The sequence below is a fragment of the Protobothrops mucrosquamatus genome, unplaced genomic scaffold (genome assembly GCF_001527695.2).
Source record: "Protobothrops mucrosquamatus isolate PMUCROS unplaced genomic scaffold, P.Mucros_1.0 scaffold618, whole genome shotgun sequence".
Classification (NCBI taxonomy): Eukaryota; Metazoa; Chordata; class Lepidosauria; order Squamata; family Viperidae; genus Protobothrops; species Protobothrops mucrosquamatus.
The window spans coordinates 250,371-266,901 of record NW_015386914.1 but is presented as its reverse complement, the minus strand read 5'-3'; the positions used below and the strand labels follow the sequence as shown (position 1 = coordinate 266,901).

Sequence of the window (16,531 nt, the reverse complement as noted above, 5' to 3'; positions counted from 1 at the left end):
CCACAAAAGGGTATAAAAACCCCTGTTTTGAGACCATTCTGTCTAGCTAGCCGGGGATTCTTGCTGAATTGTCACTCAACTTGATCCTCGTGAATAAACCTCTCTTTCCGGTAGCTGGCTTCACGATCTATTTTTCTTCGGCACTACGCTGACAGGAGAAACCCGGCTGGAAGAGCCGAACGGGGGATTCCTCCCAACACCAGGATATGGCAATATTTGAGTACCATCTAGCAAGGTATCAAAAACTTGATGACCAAAAAAACCCCAAAAAACCTGTTGAAAGTTGCAATTGCACTGAAATGACATATGACCATTTTTCACACTTATGACCATTGCAGCATGTCCAGTGTTGTGTCCTGAGTCTGCAAGAGCTGAAAGCAGGCTCAGAATGTTGCAAATGGTCCCAGGCATTCCAAAAGCTGCCCGGGACCAGACAGGGTGGCGCCAGCTTTGCGCGCATGCGCAAGGCACGAAAATGCTCAATTCCTATTGGTTCACACTGTCTGGGTTTCTGGCCCTATAAAAGGCCTGCGTGCCTTTTGCTGCTTGCTTGGTTGTAGGAAAGAGAAATAAAGAGCTTGTTGTTTTCACCATGTGTCTTCATCAATTGCCAACGAACCGAAAACACAATACTGGCAACGAGGGTGGGATCCCTGCAAGCAATAAAAAAAATTAAAGACTTACCCAGGAAGTCCTGACGATTGGGAAGACGGTGTCTGCATTCGCGACTCAGTCTGCCAGTACAGCGTCGCTGAAGGTGAGCTCAGCAAAAGGACCCTTTCCCAAACATCAGCTTGCAGAGGCAATTAGTGAAGGTTGTAAAGTTTACGATGTCGAAGATCGGCCGCTTGACTGATTTTGATGTCTTCCACCCAGAGAGATGGAATTCCTACGTAGCATGGGCGGAGAACTACTTTAGAGTAAATCAGATAAGAGAAGACGGCCTGAAGGCAGCAACTCTTCTGTGTGCCAGTGGACAGGAAGCTTTTGACATTGCAGAAAATCTGGTGGCCCCTGCACTTCTGGAGTCAGTAACATACGCTGACTTGAAGAAGATGTTGAAGGAACACTTCCAGCCGAAGTTATCTGTCATTGCTTGGAGGCACGCGTTCGAGCAGAGAGACCAGAGGCCGGGTGAATCTGCTGTGGACTTTATTGCTGCCTTAAGACAAGCGGCCAGGCCTTGTGAGTTCAAGGATCTGGAAGAGAGGCTGCACGATTGCTTCATGTGTGGCTTAAGAAGTAGAGACCTCCAACAAAAGATCTTTGCAAAAGAAGAGGTCTCGTTCCAAGACGCATTAAGAGAGGTGGCAGCTGAAGAAGCAGCAGGCGGTGCTGTGAAGGCTTTGCAGCTCGCCAGGAACCCTCCAGCCACAGCTACCGTCCATCAAGAGGACGCTCGAGAAGAATCAGAAGCGGATCCTGAAGAGGAGGTGGACAGACTTCACCAGCCAGCTGAGAGGAGGCAGAAGGGGGGTCCGGACAAGGCCCCAGCATCTCTTCAGTGCTTCGGGTGTGGAGGACGCCACAAGTGAGCTGACTGCAGGTTTCGCTCTGCCATTTGCAGGGCGTGTGGCAGGTAAGGCCACATTGCCTCCATCTGTTTGGGTTGCCAGAAGGTCCAACCTCAGAAAGAATTGCTTCAGAAAGGTACCAGGTCCCCAGCCAACACAGGGTGGGTTTCTGTGCATTGCGCAGGAGTATTCTGAGGACAGGGACACACAAGCCCCTTAAGAAAAAACTTCGCATTGACTTCCGGTTCCGGATGGCGGCGCTCGCAGCTGCGTGAGGAGACTGCTCTCCTCACCAGCTGATTCTCCGCTGCCGGTAGACCCCTTAATTGGGTTGAAAAGCCGCCTTGGAGGAGCGGCTACTGGTGAGAAGGTCCTCGTTGTCCTTGGGAGAGCGGCGGCTTCTTCCAGGGACCGAGATTTGCTCCTTTGGGCCGACGGTGGAAAGAACGGCCAGTAAAATGGCCGTTCACCTAGCCGCTGAAACCAGAAGTCAGAAGAACATCTAAGCACAGGAACCACCGTGGCTGAGCCGGGTGAGGCTTTTTACCTTCCCTCTCTTGATTTTTCCTTATTTTTTGTGCCTGTAAAAAGCACCCTTGAAATTACTTCCCTGCTCTGAGAAGGTGGCGTTGGTGAGTGTGGGAAAAAGAAGCTTATGGATTGAATTAATTTAAAGTGACTTTTTTTTTTTACCTCTATTTTTATTTTTATTTTTCACTTTGGGGTCTTGGAAAACTTTTTAATATTGAATCTGCTGATGGATTTGAGTTGCTTTTTTCCCCTCTGTGTCTCCTGATCTTGTTTGTGAGATTTTTGGTTTGTGGGAGAGGATTTTATATTGTGCTGAGGACACCTTGTGGAAAAAGCTAAAATTGCAGCTTTCCCCCTTTTTCTGGTGACTCAGATTGACTTTGACTTTTAGATTACCACAAAGGAAAAATACAAAGAAAATTAACAGCTGTACTGGTGGGGGTGGATATTGATTAAATATTTTCTACATAGCCTCTACTAAATGATACAGACTGTTTCTAATCATTTCTGAAATGGAGCAACCCTTGGTTCAACTTGACTATAAACGTATACTGGAAAAACTTTACGAAGCTACTGATGAAATACATTTGCAAATAAAAGAATTTACTATGGAAATAAAAAACAGAAATTCTGCCTTGAATCAACAAATTGACTCCCAGACCTTATCTGAGCTTTCTAGAGACCAAAAAATAACAGAAGCGGGACTAACTAAAGGTAAAGAAGACTTTATTCTACATTATATGCGTACGGATGAGATCTCTGAGGAACCAAAAAGGATTGTAAGTAATTCACTTACATCCTTAAAGCCAATAGAAATGGACAGACAAATACGAGCTGAGAACTATGGTAGCCTGGATAAACAACTATCATCTACAAAGTTGGATATAACTGAGTCGGCTATTCAACAGTTTCAAATGTGGAGATTTGACTTTTCAAAACAAGGGACTACCTACAAAGGAGCTAGGCCTCTACAACAGAAAAGAGGACGTCTCGGGTTGATTCAAAGGATTCTACAAGGCATAAAGAGTGACTTGTTCATTGATATAGTGGCCTTGTTATGGAAACCGGTTTGGCATAAAAGGAAAGCTATAATAAGATTTAAGGATGTGACTTAAGGTTTTAGGTAATGTGTCTAAAAGGCTTATCAGATATGGATTGATTTATGGCTTAAAACAGTTAAATAAGAGATTAGATTGTTATTTTTGATTAATTCCAAACTTGAATTATTATTGAACAAAACAGATACATAATTATACGAAACCTATGTCATTAAAACCCTCCTGCAATTTCTTTAAACTATATCTATAACTCCCTAACTAACAATCTAATTAAAGAATAATAGAAATAGAAAGGTATTTTTTCTCTTTTCTTTCTTTTTGTCTTGTCTTTGTTTTTCTTTTTGTTTTTTTCTCTTCTTTTTTTTCCCTTTCTGATTTGAATTAATATTTTCTTTTCTTATTACAATTGATAGTTACTTGTAATGGAAGAGGAATAAGAAAAAAGGATGAAATGATATAATAAATGCTTATTGAATATGTTAAGGAAAAAGGTTATGGGGAGACCTCCGAAGTGTTAACTAGGTATTTAGATTAGAAATATGGAACATAGTAAGTGAAATAGGTAAACTCAATACAGGATTTGGATTTGTAGATCTATTTAGACGAAAGATTATTGAGGATTGCTATGATTGATTTAGTTGTATCGTAATATATCAATTTGAATATGTCATTAGAGGGGAAAAAAGAGGAGGTTTTTAATGACTTAATTTGAACTTTATGAATATGACTTTGTTTTGTGGACAATTGACTGCCCTGCCACCACGTTGTTTCTTAAGCACTTGTTTGTAAAATGAAAAAAACAATAACACTTGTTTAAAAAAAAGAAGAAAAAACTTCGCATTGACGTGAAGTTGCAAGGGGTTCCCTTATTGATGGAGCTGGACACAGGGTCTGCTCTATCAATCATTTCTCTTGACACCTTTAAAAGGATTTGCAGCAGTAGTGGCCTTCGAGTTAAACTCAGGCCATCAAATCTAATACTTACTGATTTTCAGAATTCTAAAGTCAGTGTAAAGGGAGAGGCCACACTCAAAGTCCAGCGAAGGGATTTTGAGGGGTTCCTGGATGTGGTGGTAGTTGGGGGTGAATGTACGAGTCTTATTGGACTTGATTGGTTCGAGGCTCTGGGAATCCAAGTAACTGGGCTGCACAACTTGCAAACGTTGGGCCTTGCAGAGGTTTGCAAGGAGTTTGCTGATGTGTTTAGTTTAGAGCTAGGATCCTACGAGGGGCCTCCCACTGCACTACAGTTAGACCCAACTATCACGCCCATCAGGGTCAAGCCTAGAAGGGTGCCTTTTGCCCTCAAAAGTAAGATAGATGCTGAGCTGGACAAATTGCTCCAGCAGGGCATCTTAGAACCTGTGGACTCTAGTCCATGGGAAACCCCCATAGTAACGCCTCTAAAGGCTAATGGGGAAGTCTGTATATGTGCAGACTATAAGTGCACACTGAATAAAGCATTGCAACAGCACGCATATCCAGTGCCTGTTATGAGCCACATTCTAGCATCCCTCAAAGGGGGGTGCATTTTTGCGAAACTTGATCTGGCACAGGCCTATCAACAGCTACCTGTTGATGAGGCATCTGCAGAGGCCCAGACGATTATAACACACAGGGGGGCCTTCAAGGTCAAAAGACTGCAATTTGGGGTAAATGTAGCCCCTGGCATATTCCAAAATGTCATGGAGCGCACACTTCGAGGTATTCCTGGGGTCTGTCCCTATGTTCTATCCCAGCCTATAGCCGTCCTTGTTAAAGGCACAAGGACCAAACCCCTGTTGATAAAATAGGCTGGAGACTTAAACAAAACAAACCCCTTTTAATATGGGTGACAAACCTGCCAAATAGTCCATAAACCAAAAGCAGCAAAACACCATCCAAATGGAGGAAATAGTCAACATGAAACACGAAGCAACAGAAGAGTAGTCACAGGCAAGACAAACAGAACAGGATCCCAGGAAGTATTTTGCAAATGGTTGCCTTCAGCAACCAGCACCACCCACACCTCCTCTTTTTATACAGCAGTCCCAAGGCATTGCCTCTCAGTGCCTTCTCCTTTTTCCTTGGAGTTGTCGCATTGACTGCTGCTGATTTACTCTTGCTAATTGCCGGCGTGTGCAAGCATCAATTAGCATGTCCATCAGGTGTGAGTCGTCCGAGTCTGACTCATTCTCCTCACACAGCTGAGCTTCATCAGGAACACAACTGGAGGGCCCAGGCTCTTCATCAAACCGTGAATCTTGTACTTCATCAGAGCCTCCCTCTGACCCTGATGGCCCTTCAAATGCCTCCTCCACCTCCTCCTCAGATTCCTCAGACTCAGCTGTTGGGAACACAGGCTGGCACGGAATCATGACACCCTACTTCGATGACGTCCTCATTGCTGGGGAGTCATCTCAAAATTTAGCAGAAAGGTTAAGGGCTGTCTTGCTTCATTTTCGAAAAGCAGGCCTTAAATTAAAGCAGGATAAATGTAAGATAGGAGTCACTTCAACTGACTTCTTGGGTTTCAGGATTGATGCCCAAGACATTCACCCTGCTGAAGACAAACTGCAAGCTATTCAGCAGGCCCCAAGTCCAAAATCCAAGAGTGAGCTGCAAGCCTTCTTGGGGCTCTTAAATTTTTACCATGCATTTCTCCCACATAAGGCTGCAGTGGCAGAGCCGTTACACAGGCTCTTAGACAAGCAAGCTCCATGGCAGTGGACTAAAGTCCATGACAGGAGTTTCAATGAGGTGAAGGCCTTGCTCACTTCCAATGCTGTTTTAGCGCATTTCAATGAGCAACTGCCTGTTTGCATCGCATGCGATGCATCTCCTTATGGGGTTGGAGCAGTACTTAGTCATCCGAAGGCTGATGGGACACAAGTCCCTGTGGCCTATTATTCAAGGACTCTGTCATCTGCAGAGCGGAATTATGCCCAGATTGACAGAGAAGCCTTGGCCATAGTAGCTGGCATAAAGAAATTCCATGATTTCTTATATGGCCGCTACTTCGCGGTCTATACAGACCATAAGCCTCTGCTGGGTTTGTTTACCACTAACAAACAGATACCACATATCATTTCTCCTCGTATGCTGAGATGGTCCATTTTCCTGTCAGCATATGACTACACTCTAGTTCACAAACCTGGAAAAGAGATGGGCCATGCAGATGGCCTAAGCAGATTAGCTCTGAAACAGGTAGAGCCAGACCCTGCTCCTGCCATTAATATTCTTTCTATTCAAGAGTTGCCTGAATCTCCCCTCAATGCTAGGGACGTGGCTGCAGAGACTGCCACTGATCACATGCTTGCACGCGTGCTGACATGGGTATTGTCAGGATGGCCTGACACATGTCCAGATGCGACATTTCAAAGTTTCTGGCAAAGGAGACACGCACTCTCTACCTTTAATGGGTGCCTATTATGGGGGATTAGAGTAGTTATCCCTACCTCACTGCGGTCTAGGGTCTTGTCCTCTCTGCATGAGGGACATCCAGGAATTGTACGCATGAAAGCGCTTGCGCGCAGCCATCTTTGGTGGCCTGGGCTTGAGAAAGCTATCAAAGCTTCAGGTGCACGGGTGCCAAGTGTGCCAACAATCACGGCCTGAAACGCCTCAGGCCCCAGTACACAGGCGGGAGGAGACACACACCCCTTGGTCAAGGGTACATTTAGATTATGCTGGGCCCTTCCAGGGGCAATTCTTCCTTATCCTTGTGGATAGCCATTCCAAGTGGCTAGAGGTTGTACCTGTCTCCTCCACTACTACTGCCAGGACCATCCAGGTGCTAAGAGGAATTTTTGCAACGCATGGCCTTCCAGATGTGCTTGTCTCTGATAATGGTCCTCAATTTACATCTTGTGAGTTCCAGGTTTTCCTTCAGGCCAACCTGATCCGGCATGCAACGTCAGCTCCCTTTCACCCTTCCACCAACGGGCAAGCAGAGAGAATGGTGCGCACCACCAAAGACGCACTCAAACGACTAACATACGGCAGCTGGCATCACAGGTTAGCAGATTTCCTTCTTGCACACCGCACCACACCATGCACTGCCACCGGGAAGAGCCCAGCTGAACTCCGCTGGGGTCACCGCCTCATTACTAAGTTGGATAGACTGCACCCAGACTGGGTGGCTTCACAGGTGTCACAGCCGTGGGCACCTAGGAGACTTCAGGTGGGCAATCCGGTCTGGGCTAGGAACTATAGTTCTGGACACCTTTGGGTCCCTGCTGTCATCTGTAAGATCTCTGGACCTCTATCATACGAAGTGACCTTGGGAGATGGCTGCGTCCTGAGGCGTCACATCGATCAACTGCGCTGGCGGTTGTCCTGTGATGTTTCTACCCCTGCCTCCGCTCTCGGGGGGGAGGGGGCCCAGGAGCCAGATCGCACTTCAGGTCAACATTGGGAGACCCCGCCTCATTGCTCCTGAGAATTACCGCAGGACGCTAGGGATTTCCCAGGGGTGGAGCAGGGGCATCCTCACGGTTCAGCTATTGCACCGAACAGGGAGCCATGCGTATCCGCAAGAGCTCCAAACAGGGATTCACCTGAGGAGGAGTTTGCCATAGAGGCGGCTCCTGACTCTGGCACCTTGGCCACAGGGGACTGGAACTATTGGGGCACTCCTGCAACGCAGGTCACGTCCGAGACTGGTCACGGGCTCGAGGGATTAAGTTCCCTGGAGCCATCCAGGGTAGTTGGGGAATCCTCAGCCAATTCAGAAGGTTGGGGAATTTCAGCTGCTCTAATGGAGCCTGGAAAGAGCTCTGGCAATTTCGCCAGTACGCCTCACCAGGGGTCACCTGCAAAACTTGTGCATAAAAGTCCTGGTCTAGCGAGCCCATCAGACAGGCCAGTAGGCCAGGTGTCCTTAAGTACAAGTCCTGGTCTGCCTAGCCAAGCAGGTGAGCTGACAAGCCAGGCCCCCTCCCTAACCTTGCGTAGGTCACAACGGGCTAAGGCCCCTCCTAAGCATCTAGGCAATTATGTGAGGTTCCTGTCAGTACAAGGGACCTTACAGGTCTAGGTCGTGGAGATGGGACCTATGTTGGGTAAAAGATAGACGTGCAAAGTCCACATTAGAGAGTGGTTGGTTAGTTAAACCTATTAGTTATAGAAGGGTGTTTGTATGGAGTAGAATATGATTTTCTTTTCTTTTATTATTATTGTAAAGAAAATTGGAATTGTGTGTGTTCTATCTAGGGGGGAGGGGTGTTGTGTCCTGGGCCTGTTGAGGAAACTCAGCAGACCCAGAAAGGTTGCAAATGGTCCCTGGCATTGTAAAAGCTGCCCGGGACCAGACAGAGCGGCACCAGCCTTGTGCGCACGCGCAAGGTGCAAAGAAGAGGAATTCCTATTGGTTCACTCTGTCCGGGTTTCAAGCCCTATAAAAGGCCTGCATGCCTTTTGCTTCTTTGCTTGGAGTTGGAGAAGGAGAATAAAGAGTTGTTGTAGTCACCATATGTCTTCATCTTTCGCACATAAACCAAGAACTTAACACATACCACCAGTTGAAAATCCCTGATCTAGGATATAAGCACTTTTTAGCCACATTCCTAGCAAATGTATCCAAAGTTCTTCATATATCCAGCATAGAAGTAATGAGAACCAACATTCTTTTAGATATTCTCCGAGATAAAATGGCACTTGCTCCTGGACAGCATGAAATAGTTTCTGTATAGCAGTGGTTCTCAACCTTTTTAATGCCACGACCCCCAACCTGTCGTAAGTCGAGGACTAAACCGGTCGTAAGTCGAGGACTAAACCGGTTGTAAGTCGAGGACTAAACTGGTCGTAAGTCAAGGACTACCCAACCGGTCGTAAGTCGAGGACTTTCCCTGCCCGGGAGCGCCGCACATGCGTGGTTCCGCCCCCTGCGCCGGCCGAGGCATAGCTGGCAAGCGGCAGAGACAGAGCAGGCCGACCACCAGCTGGCCCAGCCCAAGGGAGGTAAGGCACCCGCCGGAAAAGGGGAAAAAAATGGCGGACAGCCTTGCTTGGCGACCCCCGTGAAATGGTCGATCGACCCCAAATGGGGTCACGACCCATAGGTTGAGAACCGCTGCTGTATAGGAAGGCCACATGGCGCATCAACTGCCTCTTTTTCCAAAATGCAATTTTTGAAGATCACCTTTTAGAAAGAGCCTCTGCATTTTACAGAGGATGTCTTGCACCATTCTAAAACAGCTACCATTCTCATGATCTCTCAGAAGGAAAACCTGGGAGATTGAATTGGAAAATCATTCTCTTCTGAGAGATCATGCAAATGGCACCCACTCCAGAATGGCACAAGGCACCCTTTGTAGGCTCAGCCTTTTGAACTTTGACCTGAGTCTGAGTGTGCCTTTCTGGTATTCTGATGGTGGTGGGTTAATCCTATTATGTCCCAAAGGTCATATCCTGATTCCCTGGGGCTGTAGCTGATGACTGTTGGGTTTTTGGTGTGTGGGATTGTTGATTCTAGGGATCTTTCTTTCTAATCCAAGCTTCCTAGCTCCAATCTTTCTGACAAGATTATGACATCTGCACACCTGTTTTCTGTTTGGGGCAGAGAGACTTGGGGGAAGGGTTGGTTTCTGCCTTTAAAATCCTTTGGGAAAATATATTCTGCCTTTTTAATATTTCCCAAAATATTTCTTTCTCTGGATTCTTCCCACAAGATTATACTATTGTGGGATGAGAAATAATCTCAATAGATCACCTCAGTGATTTTTTCAATATACTCCACCATTTTAAAGGTAATCCCTAGTAAAGAAAAAATGTTGATCAATGAGCATGTCTGCTTCAAAACTGAGATTTTATATGCTGATTGTGTGAAAACAGTCTGTTTTTATGCTTTTCTGCATTCCCTATCTTGCGAACGGCTCACCGCAAAGCACAAAACATGCAGTATATACACCATAAAATACTTTAAAATGTTTAAGTATATTCAATAACGAACTATCAACATATCCTGAACATAGGGATTCCTAGCACCGCAAAGAGATACATCAGCTCCCCAGCTCTACTTCCCTAAGGACGCCTGTTGGCGGACCCCGGGAAGTCCATTCGCCAGCGGCCGAGGCCTGAGAGATGCACCTTGGGCGGCTCCTGTCGCGTCTGAACTGCCTTTCTTATTGACAATTCCGAGCAATCCCATTCCCACACAACGACAGAAGGGGGATGGGCGCTGTACAGGGGCGCTCTTGGCTTCCGGTCAGGTCACTTCCGCCGCCCTCCTTCCTCCGGCTCCTAGATGTTGGACGGCGGCGAATTAGAAGTGTTGGTCCGCCGGCGGCGGGGGCTAGGAAGCAGCCGCGGACCGGGACAGGACAGCAGGACAGGGGGTAGGTGTTTGCTGAATCGAGGAAGCGGACGGATGCACGAACCCAGGGGCTTCGCCGTCTCTGCAGCGGCTGCAGAGTCCCCTCAGCTTCTACCCTGCTCTACTCGGAAGTGCCCTGACAGGGAGGCTTTCGGAGGGTTTCTAGATGAGTGCGGCCTGCCTGCATAGGAGGCGCGAGCAGCAGTTCCTATTCGGGCGCTGATAAGTATACCTGGGGACGATAATTTAGGATGACCCCAAAGCCACTTATCGATAGCAGGCGGCTTCCAGGCGTGTTCTGCCATCGGCTGGGCATCCGCTCCCTATCGTGGTAGACCGAGCCAGGAAGGGAAGACGGCTGGACGTAGGAGCTTCCTTAGGGAACCAGGCCCTGTCTCGGAAGGCTTTCCAGGCGATGACAAGCACCTGGAAGCGAGCCTAAGAGGTTCCTGGCAGCTCGAGAAGCAACGGACTTGATGCTTCCCCCTCCCCACCCCATGCTTCTGGCGGTGGTAGAGCAGTTTGAGGTAGTCAAGCCGCGAAGTGCAATGGTAATCCAATCGTGAGGTGACTGGCAAAAATGACTGTCTGAAGGTCCCCAGGAAAGGGCTGGCTCCTGTACTTCACTAACTCCTTTTAGTTGAATTTGATATCAAAATAACAATTACATTTGTTTATTTATTCAATTTATAAACTGCCCAATTCCCAGTAACTCTTGGAATTACAAAATGTGGAAAAAAGAACATAAAAGAGCAGATAACACTAATAAAAAGAAGCAGAGATGGCAAAGATAATCCAGTGTTGAAAGAAAAATCTTCATCAGAGTCCAGTCCAAGCTGGGAATAAACAAAATGGAGACTACGTTAGAAAGAAGGTTGTAGTTTATTGAAGAGGCGAGCCAGACAGAAAGATGGCTCTGGGAAAAACTGACCACATGTAGTAGGGAGTGGGGTTTTATATCTTCTTGGGCTTTTGTTTGGAGTTGTTCTTGTGGCATGAACTTTGACTTGAGTCTGAGTGTGCCTTTCTGGTATTCTGATGGTAGTGGGTTAATCCTATTATGTCCCAAAAGTCATATTCCTGCTTCCCTGTGGCTGTGACTGATGAGTGTTGGATTTTTTTGGTGTGAGGGATTGTTGATTTTAGGGATCTTTATCTTCCCAGCTTCGTGACTCCACTCTTTCTGACAAGATTATGACATTGCATTTCTGCAGACCTGTTTTCTGGTTTGGGGCAGGGAGACTTGAGGGGGGGGCGGTTCTGCCTTTAAAATCCTTTGGGGAAATACATTCTGCCTTTTAATATTCCAAAAAATATTTCTTTCTCTGGGGGAGGGAGGCTGGCTGACTTCCCACACCAGACAGAAACAAGGAAAATAAGGGGGGGGGGGTTGATCACACACATTAACAGCATGAGCAAAGAAACCCAAAATATGCCAACCCAGCCAGACAGGATCAGATGGGCCAGATTATATATATTACTATACAGATCAAATATATGTTTTTATTGTACATTACTGTACAAACAGTACAGTATTGGTTTTGTTTTGTTATGGCTGAACAATACATTAATTTGTAGAATTAGGGCAAATTATTTCTGTTTTCTTTAGGCAAGAAAAACCAAATGCACAGGTATAGAATAGAAGTCCTAGTGGACAATCACTTAAGTATGAGCTAGCAGTGTGCTGCTACAGCTGCTAAAAAAGCCTATGCAGTCCTAGGCTGCATTAACAGAGGGATAGCACCAAGACCATGAGAAGTGTTAGTACCGCTTTATAAGACTTATTGCCTTGGTAAGACCAAACTTGGAATATTTCATCCAGTTTTGGTGGCCACAATATAAAAAAGATATTAAGACTCTAGAAAGAATGCAGAGAAGAGCAATGAAGATGATTAGGGGACTGGAGGCTAAAACATGTGAGAAGGTAGGAAAAGAAGCAGGAATGGAAACTAATCAAGGAGAGAACCAACCTGGAAATAAGGAGAAATTTCCTGACAGTGAGAACAATCAGTGGAACAGCTTACCTTCAGAAGTTGTGGGTGTGCCATCACTGGAGATGTTTGAGATTGAACAGCTATTTGTCTGAAATGGTGTGTCTCGTTGAGCAGGGGATTAGACTAGAAGACCTCCAAGGTCCTTCCAACTCTATTATACTGTTATCGAGATAAAATATCTCGGGAATTGTATCACTAGTAATTTTATATGCACTGCTGGAATGTAGATTAAATGTAAGATAGCAGATCTCATGGTTTGAATTGGCTCTCATAGCTTTTATGTAGACAGATATGCTACTTTAATGTTTAGTGAGGTCTAAGAGGATTGAGTAGCATTTCTTTCACACTACATTGTATCACAGAAACGAAACTAACTGGTGGAATGAAACTGTAAACTGAAAATACAGTTTACTAGTATTGTTTGTCATTTTATATTTTTACTAATTTTCAAGAAATAATGACAATTTCTTGATAGAAACATTTTGACAGATTAGTTGGTTAGAAAAAGGTTGTTGGATGGGCTTTGGAAGTAGTTTCTTTTTGTAGTTTTATCCCTTTTCTTCAGACAAGTTTCTACTGCTTCCTGATACAGCCATGCTGAATCTTCGTCTGGAATCCTGCTACGTGCTCACAGGATATGCTTTCTAACAGGCATACAAGAAAGCCATGGAGCCTTGAGAAGAATCTGTTCAGGTTTAGTAAATTGTAACTAAGAAAGAAATGACAAAGTGCTTTGCTTTATTTATTAATATTAGACTTCAGCTACTGCATTTTATAGAATAACAGTGGCTTTATTTTTATAGTTCCAGGTACAAGCATGGAGAAAAAGGATAAGCCTTTTCCTAGGCTTAACATTCATTCTGCATTTTGGATATTGTCATCGATAGCTATTACATATTATATTGAATTTTTTAAAACCGTTAAGGAAATTATTCAAAAAGAAAGGTAAATATCTGTTTCTATACAAATAAAAGTTGTTACTTTATGTGACCAGTTTACATTTTAATTTGGAAAAAAATAATTATTCAAATTATTTGTAGGTCCCGTCACTCCTCAGTACATTACGCATGTTATCATTTGAGAAAATAAATTTCTTACTCTAAAATTTGAATGATAACTCAGTATTCCTATCTATACCTAGATTGCAAAGTTTTCATAGAGGATAATAACTGAAGTAGTTGGGGTAGGAAACTAGCCAAGAAGACTTATTTTAAATGATTTTGTTTATTATATAGATATAACCATAGTTATATAAAACACATAAAACATATATTCTCTTCTCACAAAACCCAGAAGAGTTACAAAGACACATACAAGAGCTGCAGAAATCAGGAGAAACACTTGGCTTAAAAATAAACCTGAAAAAGAGCCAGGTCATGTTTAATAAATTCACCAAAGAAAGACATAATAAACCACTATCTATACCTTGTCAACAGATCTCAGTAGAAGGTGATATAATAAAGGAAATTGAATGCCATGTTAAACGTGGTTGGCAGATATTCAGCAAGCTAAGTGTAATCCCCCCTGAAGAGGAAAGTTTTCGATCAGTGTGTGCTACCTGTTCTAACATATGCCAGTAAAACATGGACATTAACCTCACAATTGATACAAAAGCTATGAGTGGCGCAAAGAGCTATGGAAAAGATACATGCTTGGTATCACAGTACAAGATAGAAAGACCAGCACATGGATTAAAGAACAAATAAAAGTATATAATATCTGGGAGTTAAAGTCCACAAGTCATAAAAGGGTCAAGTTTGAAGACCCCTGTCTTAACTAGTTGAAATCTGAAGCACCATAAAGACACAAGCCTGGTAAAGCTTGTGTCTTTCTCAGCTAATGTAAGAACAGTCCTGATCTGGATTAGCCTCCTAATTGAGCCAATGTTCATAACATTGATGTATGCTTAATACAAGATCAGCTAGCTTATTGTGGTACTTACTCAGCTCTCCTTTTCTCTGTCTTGCAGTGGGTGGTTTGTTCTTGGCAGCTGTTTATTAGCAGTCAGTCTGTCAGTGGCATTTTACTGCATCATATACCTCGAATGGTATCATGGAATTGCAGACTATGAAACTAGCTATCCCACTCTCGTTCCAATCACAACTGCTTGCTTTATTGCTGCAGCAGTTAGGTAAGTTGACCAGTCATAGAACAAACTGATATTAATGGAGAGACCTGACTTAAAGGTAACTGTTAAAACAGTTGTGAGAGGAGACAATAAAATCAGTTTATTGTAATGCTGTTCTGTATGTTAACTTCAGCTCTCTTGAAGCAATTTTTAAAGCTTGTGTAACATTTGACATGTTTAATTTAGTTCAGGATGTTTCAGAACCATTTATTTAGCTTCATCATGTGTTATTGAGGCTTTTGGTCCTGATGAAGCTCTAGATTTGTTAAAGAATGAACTGGGGCCTCCTAAGTGAGTAACTTAGATAAAGGGATTAAAATTGGTATAGAGAAAAATATGTTTCCATCATGGTAATACGTTTTATTATTATATTTATATCTCACTGCAATCAAACAATTCTCAATATAGAAAAAAACAGTTAAAAATCCCCAATAGGAATAAAATCAGCATAAAATCAAAACAATATAATAATGTAACTTAAGAATAAAGTAACTCAAAACACCAGGGATGAATCTAATATCACTACTTTCCAGAGCTTGCTGTTTTCAGCAACTTTCTGAATGCAGTTAGGAAGGGATCATACTGATTTCCACATGGAAGCTATTCCACAGAACCACTGCTGCTATCAAGAAGCTATCCCTCCTGGCCAAACCTCCCTACAGTACGGCACTAGGAGCATTTCTCTCTAATAGCCCAATAGGTTGGCCAGCTCTGTGGCACTAGAGGTACCTCAGTAGCAAGCCATAAAGCTCTTTATGTGTTAAAGCCAGCACTTTAAATTGCACCATTAAGCTAATTCCAGTGGGTTGAACATAGAATATTTTTTCTTTGTCTACTGCTATTCTAGGTGTTTCTGTTGTTTCACTTCTTGTGGCTCCTCAGAACCTGCTCGGTTTAGTCAGCAGAATGAGGCTGTTCAGAAGCAGTCTTGTTCCACACTTGACTCCCTTGGGGCCATCTGGAAGCTATACAGGTCCATGAGACATCCATGGATATTCATAGCAGTCATCCATATTCCATATAGCTTTTTTTTTTTAATAATTTTTTATTAATTTTTCATTTAAAAACAAAAACATAGATCTTTTATCACAATATCAACCAAAAGAAATAACACTAATCAATACATTCATGGATGTGTCCGGTGTCCCCCTCCCGCACCACCCTCTTCCACTTACCACACCTTCCTCCTCCCAACCTACCACCACTCCTCCTTCCTCCCTCTTTCCTACCTCCCTTCCTCACTCAACCACCCGTCTTGTGCAGTTGGGGCACCACCGGACACCTCCTTAAAAAATCATACATATAAATCTATAACACAAACCTACCCCTTTCCCCCCTCCCCCCCCCAGGACTTCCCAAAGCTAATCTAGGAAATAAACACACAATAATCCAATTCTATTCAAAACTACTCATTATTACTACACACTAGTATAAACTTGCTGTGACTCTAAAATAACATTAAAATACATACAATTTTTTTTAAATATATCAATATTTGATATACATATTTTTGTTCAGAATTTTTAATCAAAAGCTACATAATAATTTTTCAATTCATACTTTCTCTGAATATAATCTATCCATCTTCTCCACATTGAGATAAATTTCTCCTGAGAATGATTTTTATTTATTTATTTATTTATTTATTTATTTATTACTTTAATTTATACCCCGCCCTTCTCCCGAGGGACTCAGGGCGGCTTACAGGTAAATAAAAACAGAGCTATACAATAAATATTTAAAAGCCAAATTAAAATATATATTAATTAACCTGTATTAGAAAAATTATAAAATCCCTTTAAAATCCCTATAGAATCCCCCCCTAGGCCAATCCCGCTTGATGGAAAAGCCATGTCTTGAGGGCACGGCGGAAGGAGGGGAGATCCGGAATAATCCGGATCTCTGGGGGGAGTTCGTTCCACAGGGTGGGGGCTCCCACAGAGAAGGCCCTCCCCCTGGGGGTCGCCAGCCGACACTGTTTGGCCGACGGCACCCTGAGGAGGCCCGCTCTG

At 43.9% G+C, this 16,531-nt stretch overlaps 1 protein-coding gene across 1 annotated transcript in view; it reads left to right on the top strand.

The window, feature by feature from the left end:
* The first annotated feature begins 10,239 nt into the window (after positions 1-10,239).
* Positions 10,240-16,531, top strand: part of TMEM128 (transmembrane protein 128) — a 15,579-nt gene continuing 9,287 nt past the window's right edge. Inside the window, exons 1-3 of the mRNA XM_015817656.1 lie at positions 10,240-10,419; positions 13,195-13,336; positions 14,361-14,522. Coding sequence (XP_015673142.1) covers positions 10,329-10,419; positions 13,195-13,336; positions 14,361-14,522 — 395 coding nt within the window. The 5' untranslated portion in view covers positions 10,240-10,328. The remainder of the gene's footprint in view (positions 10,420-13,194; positions 13,337-14,360; positions 14,523-16,531) is intronic.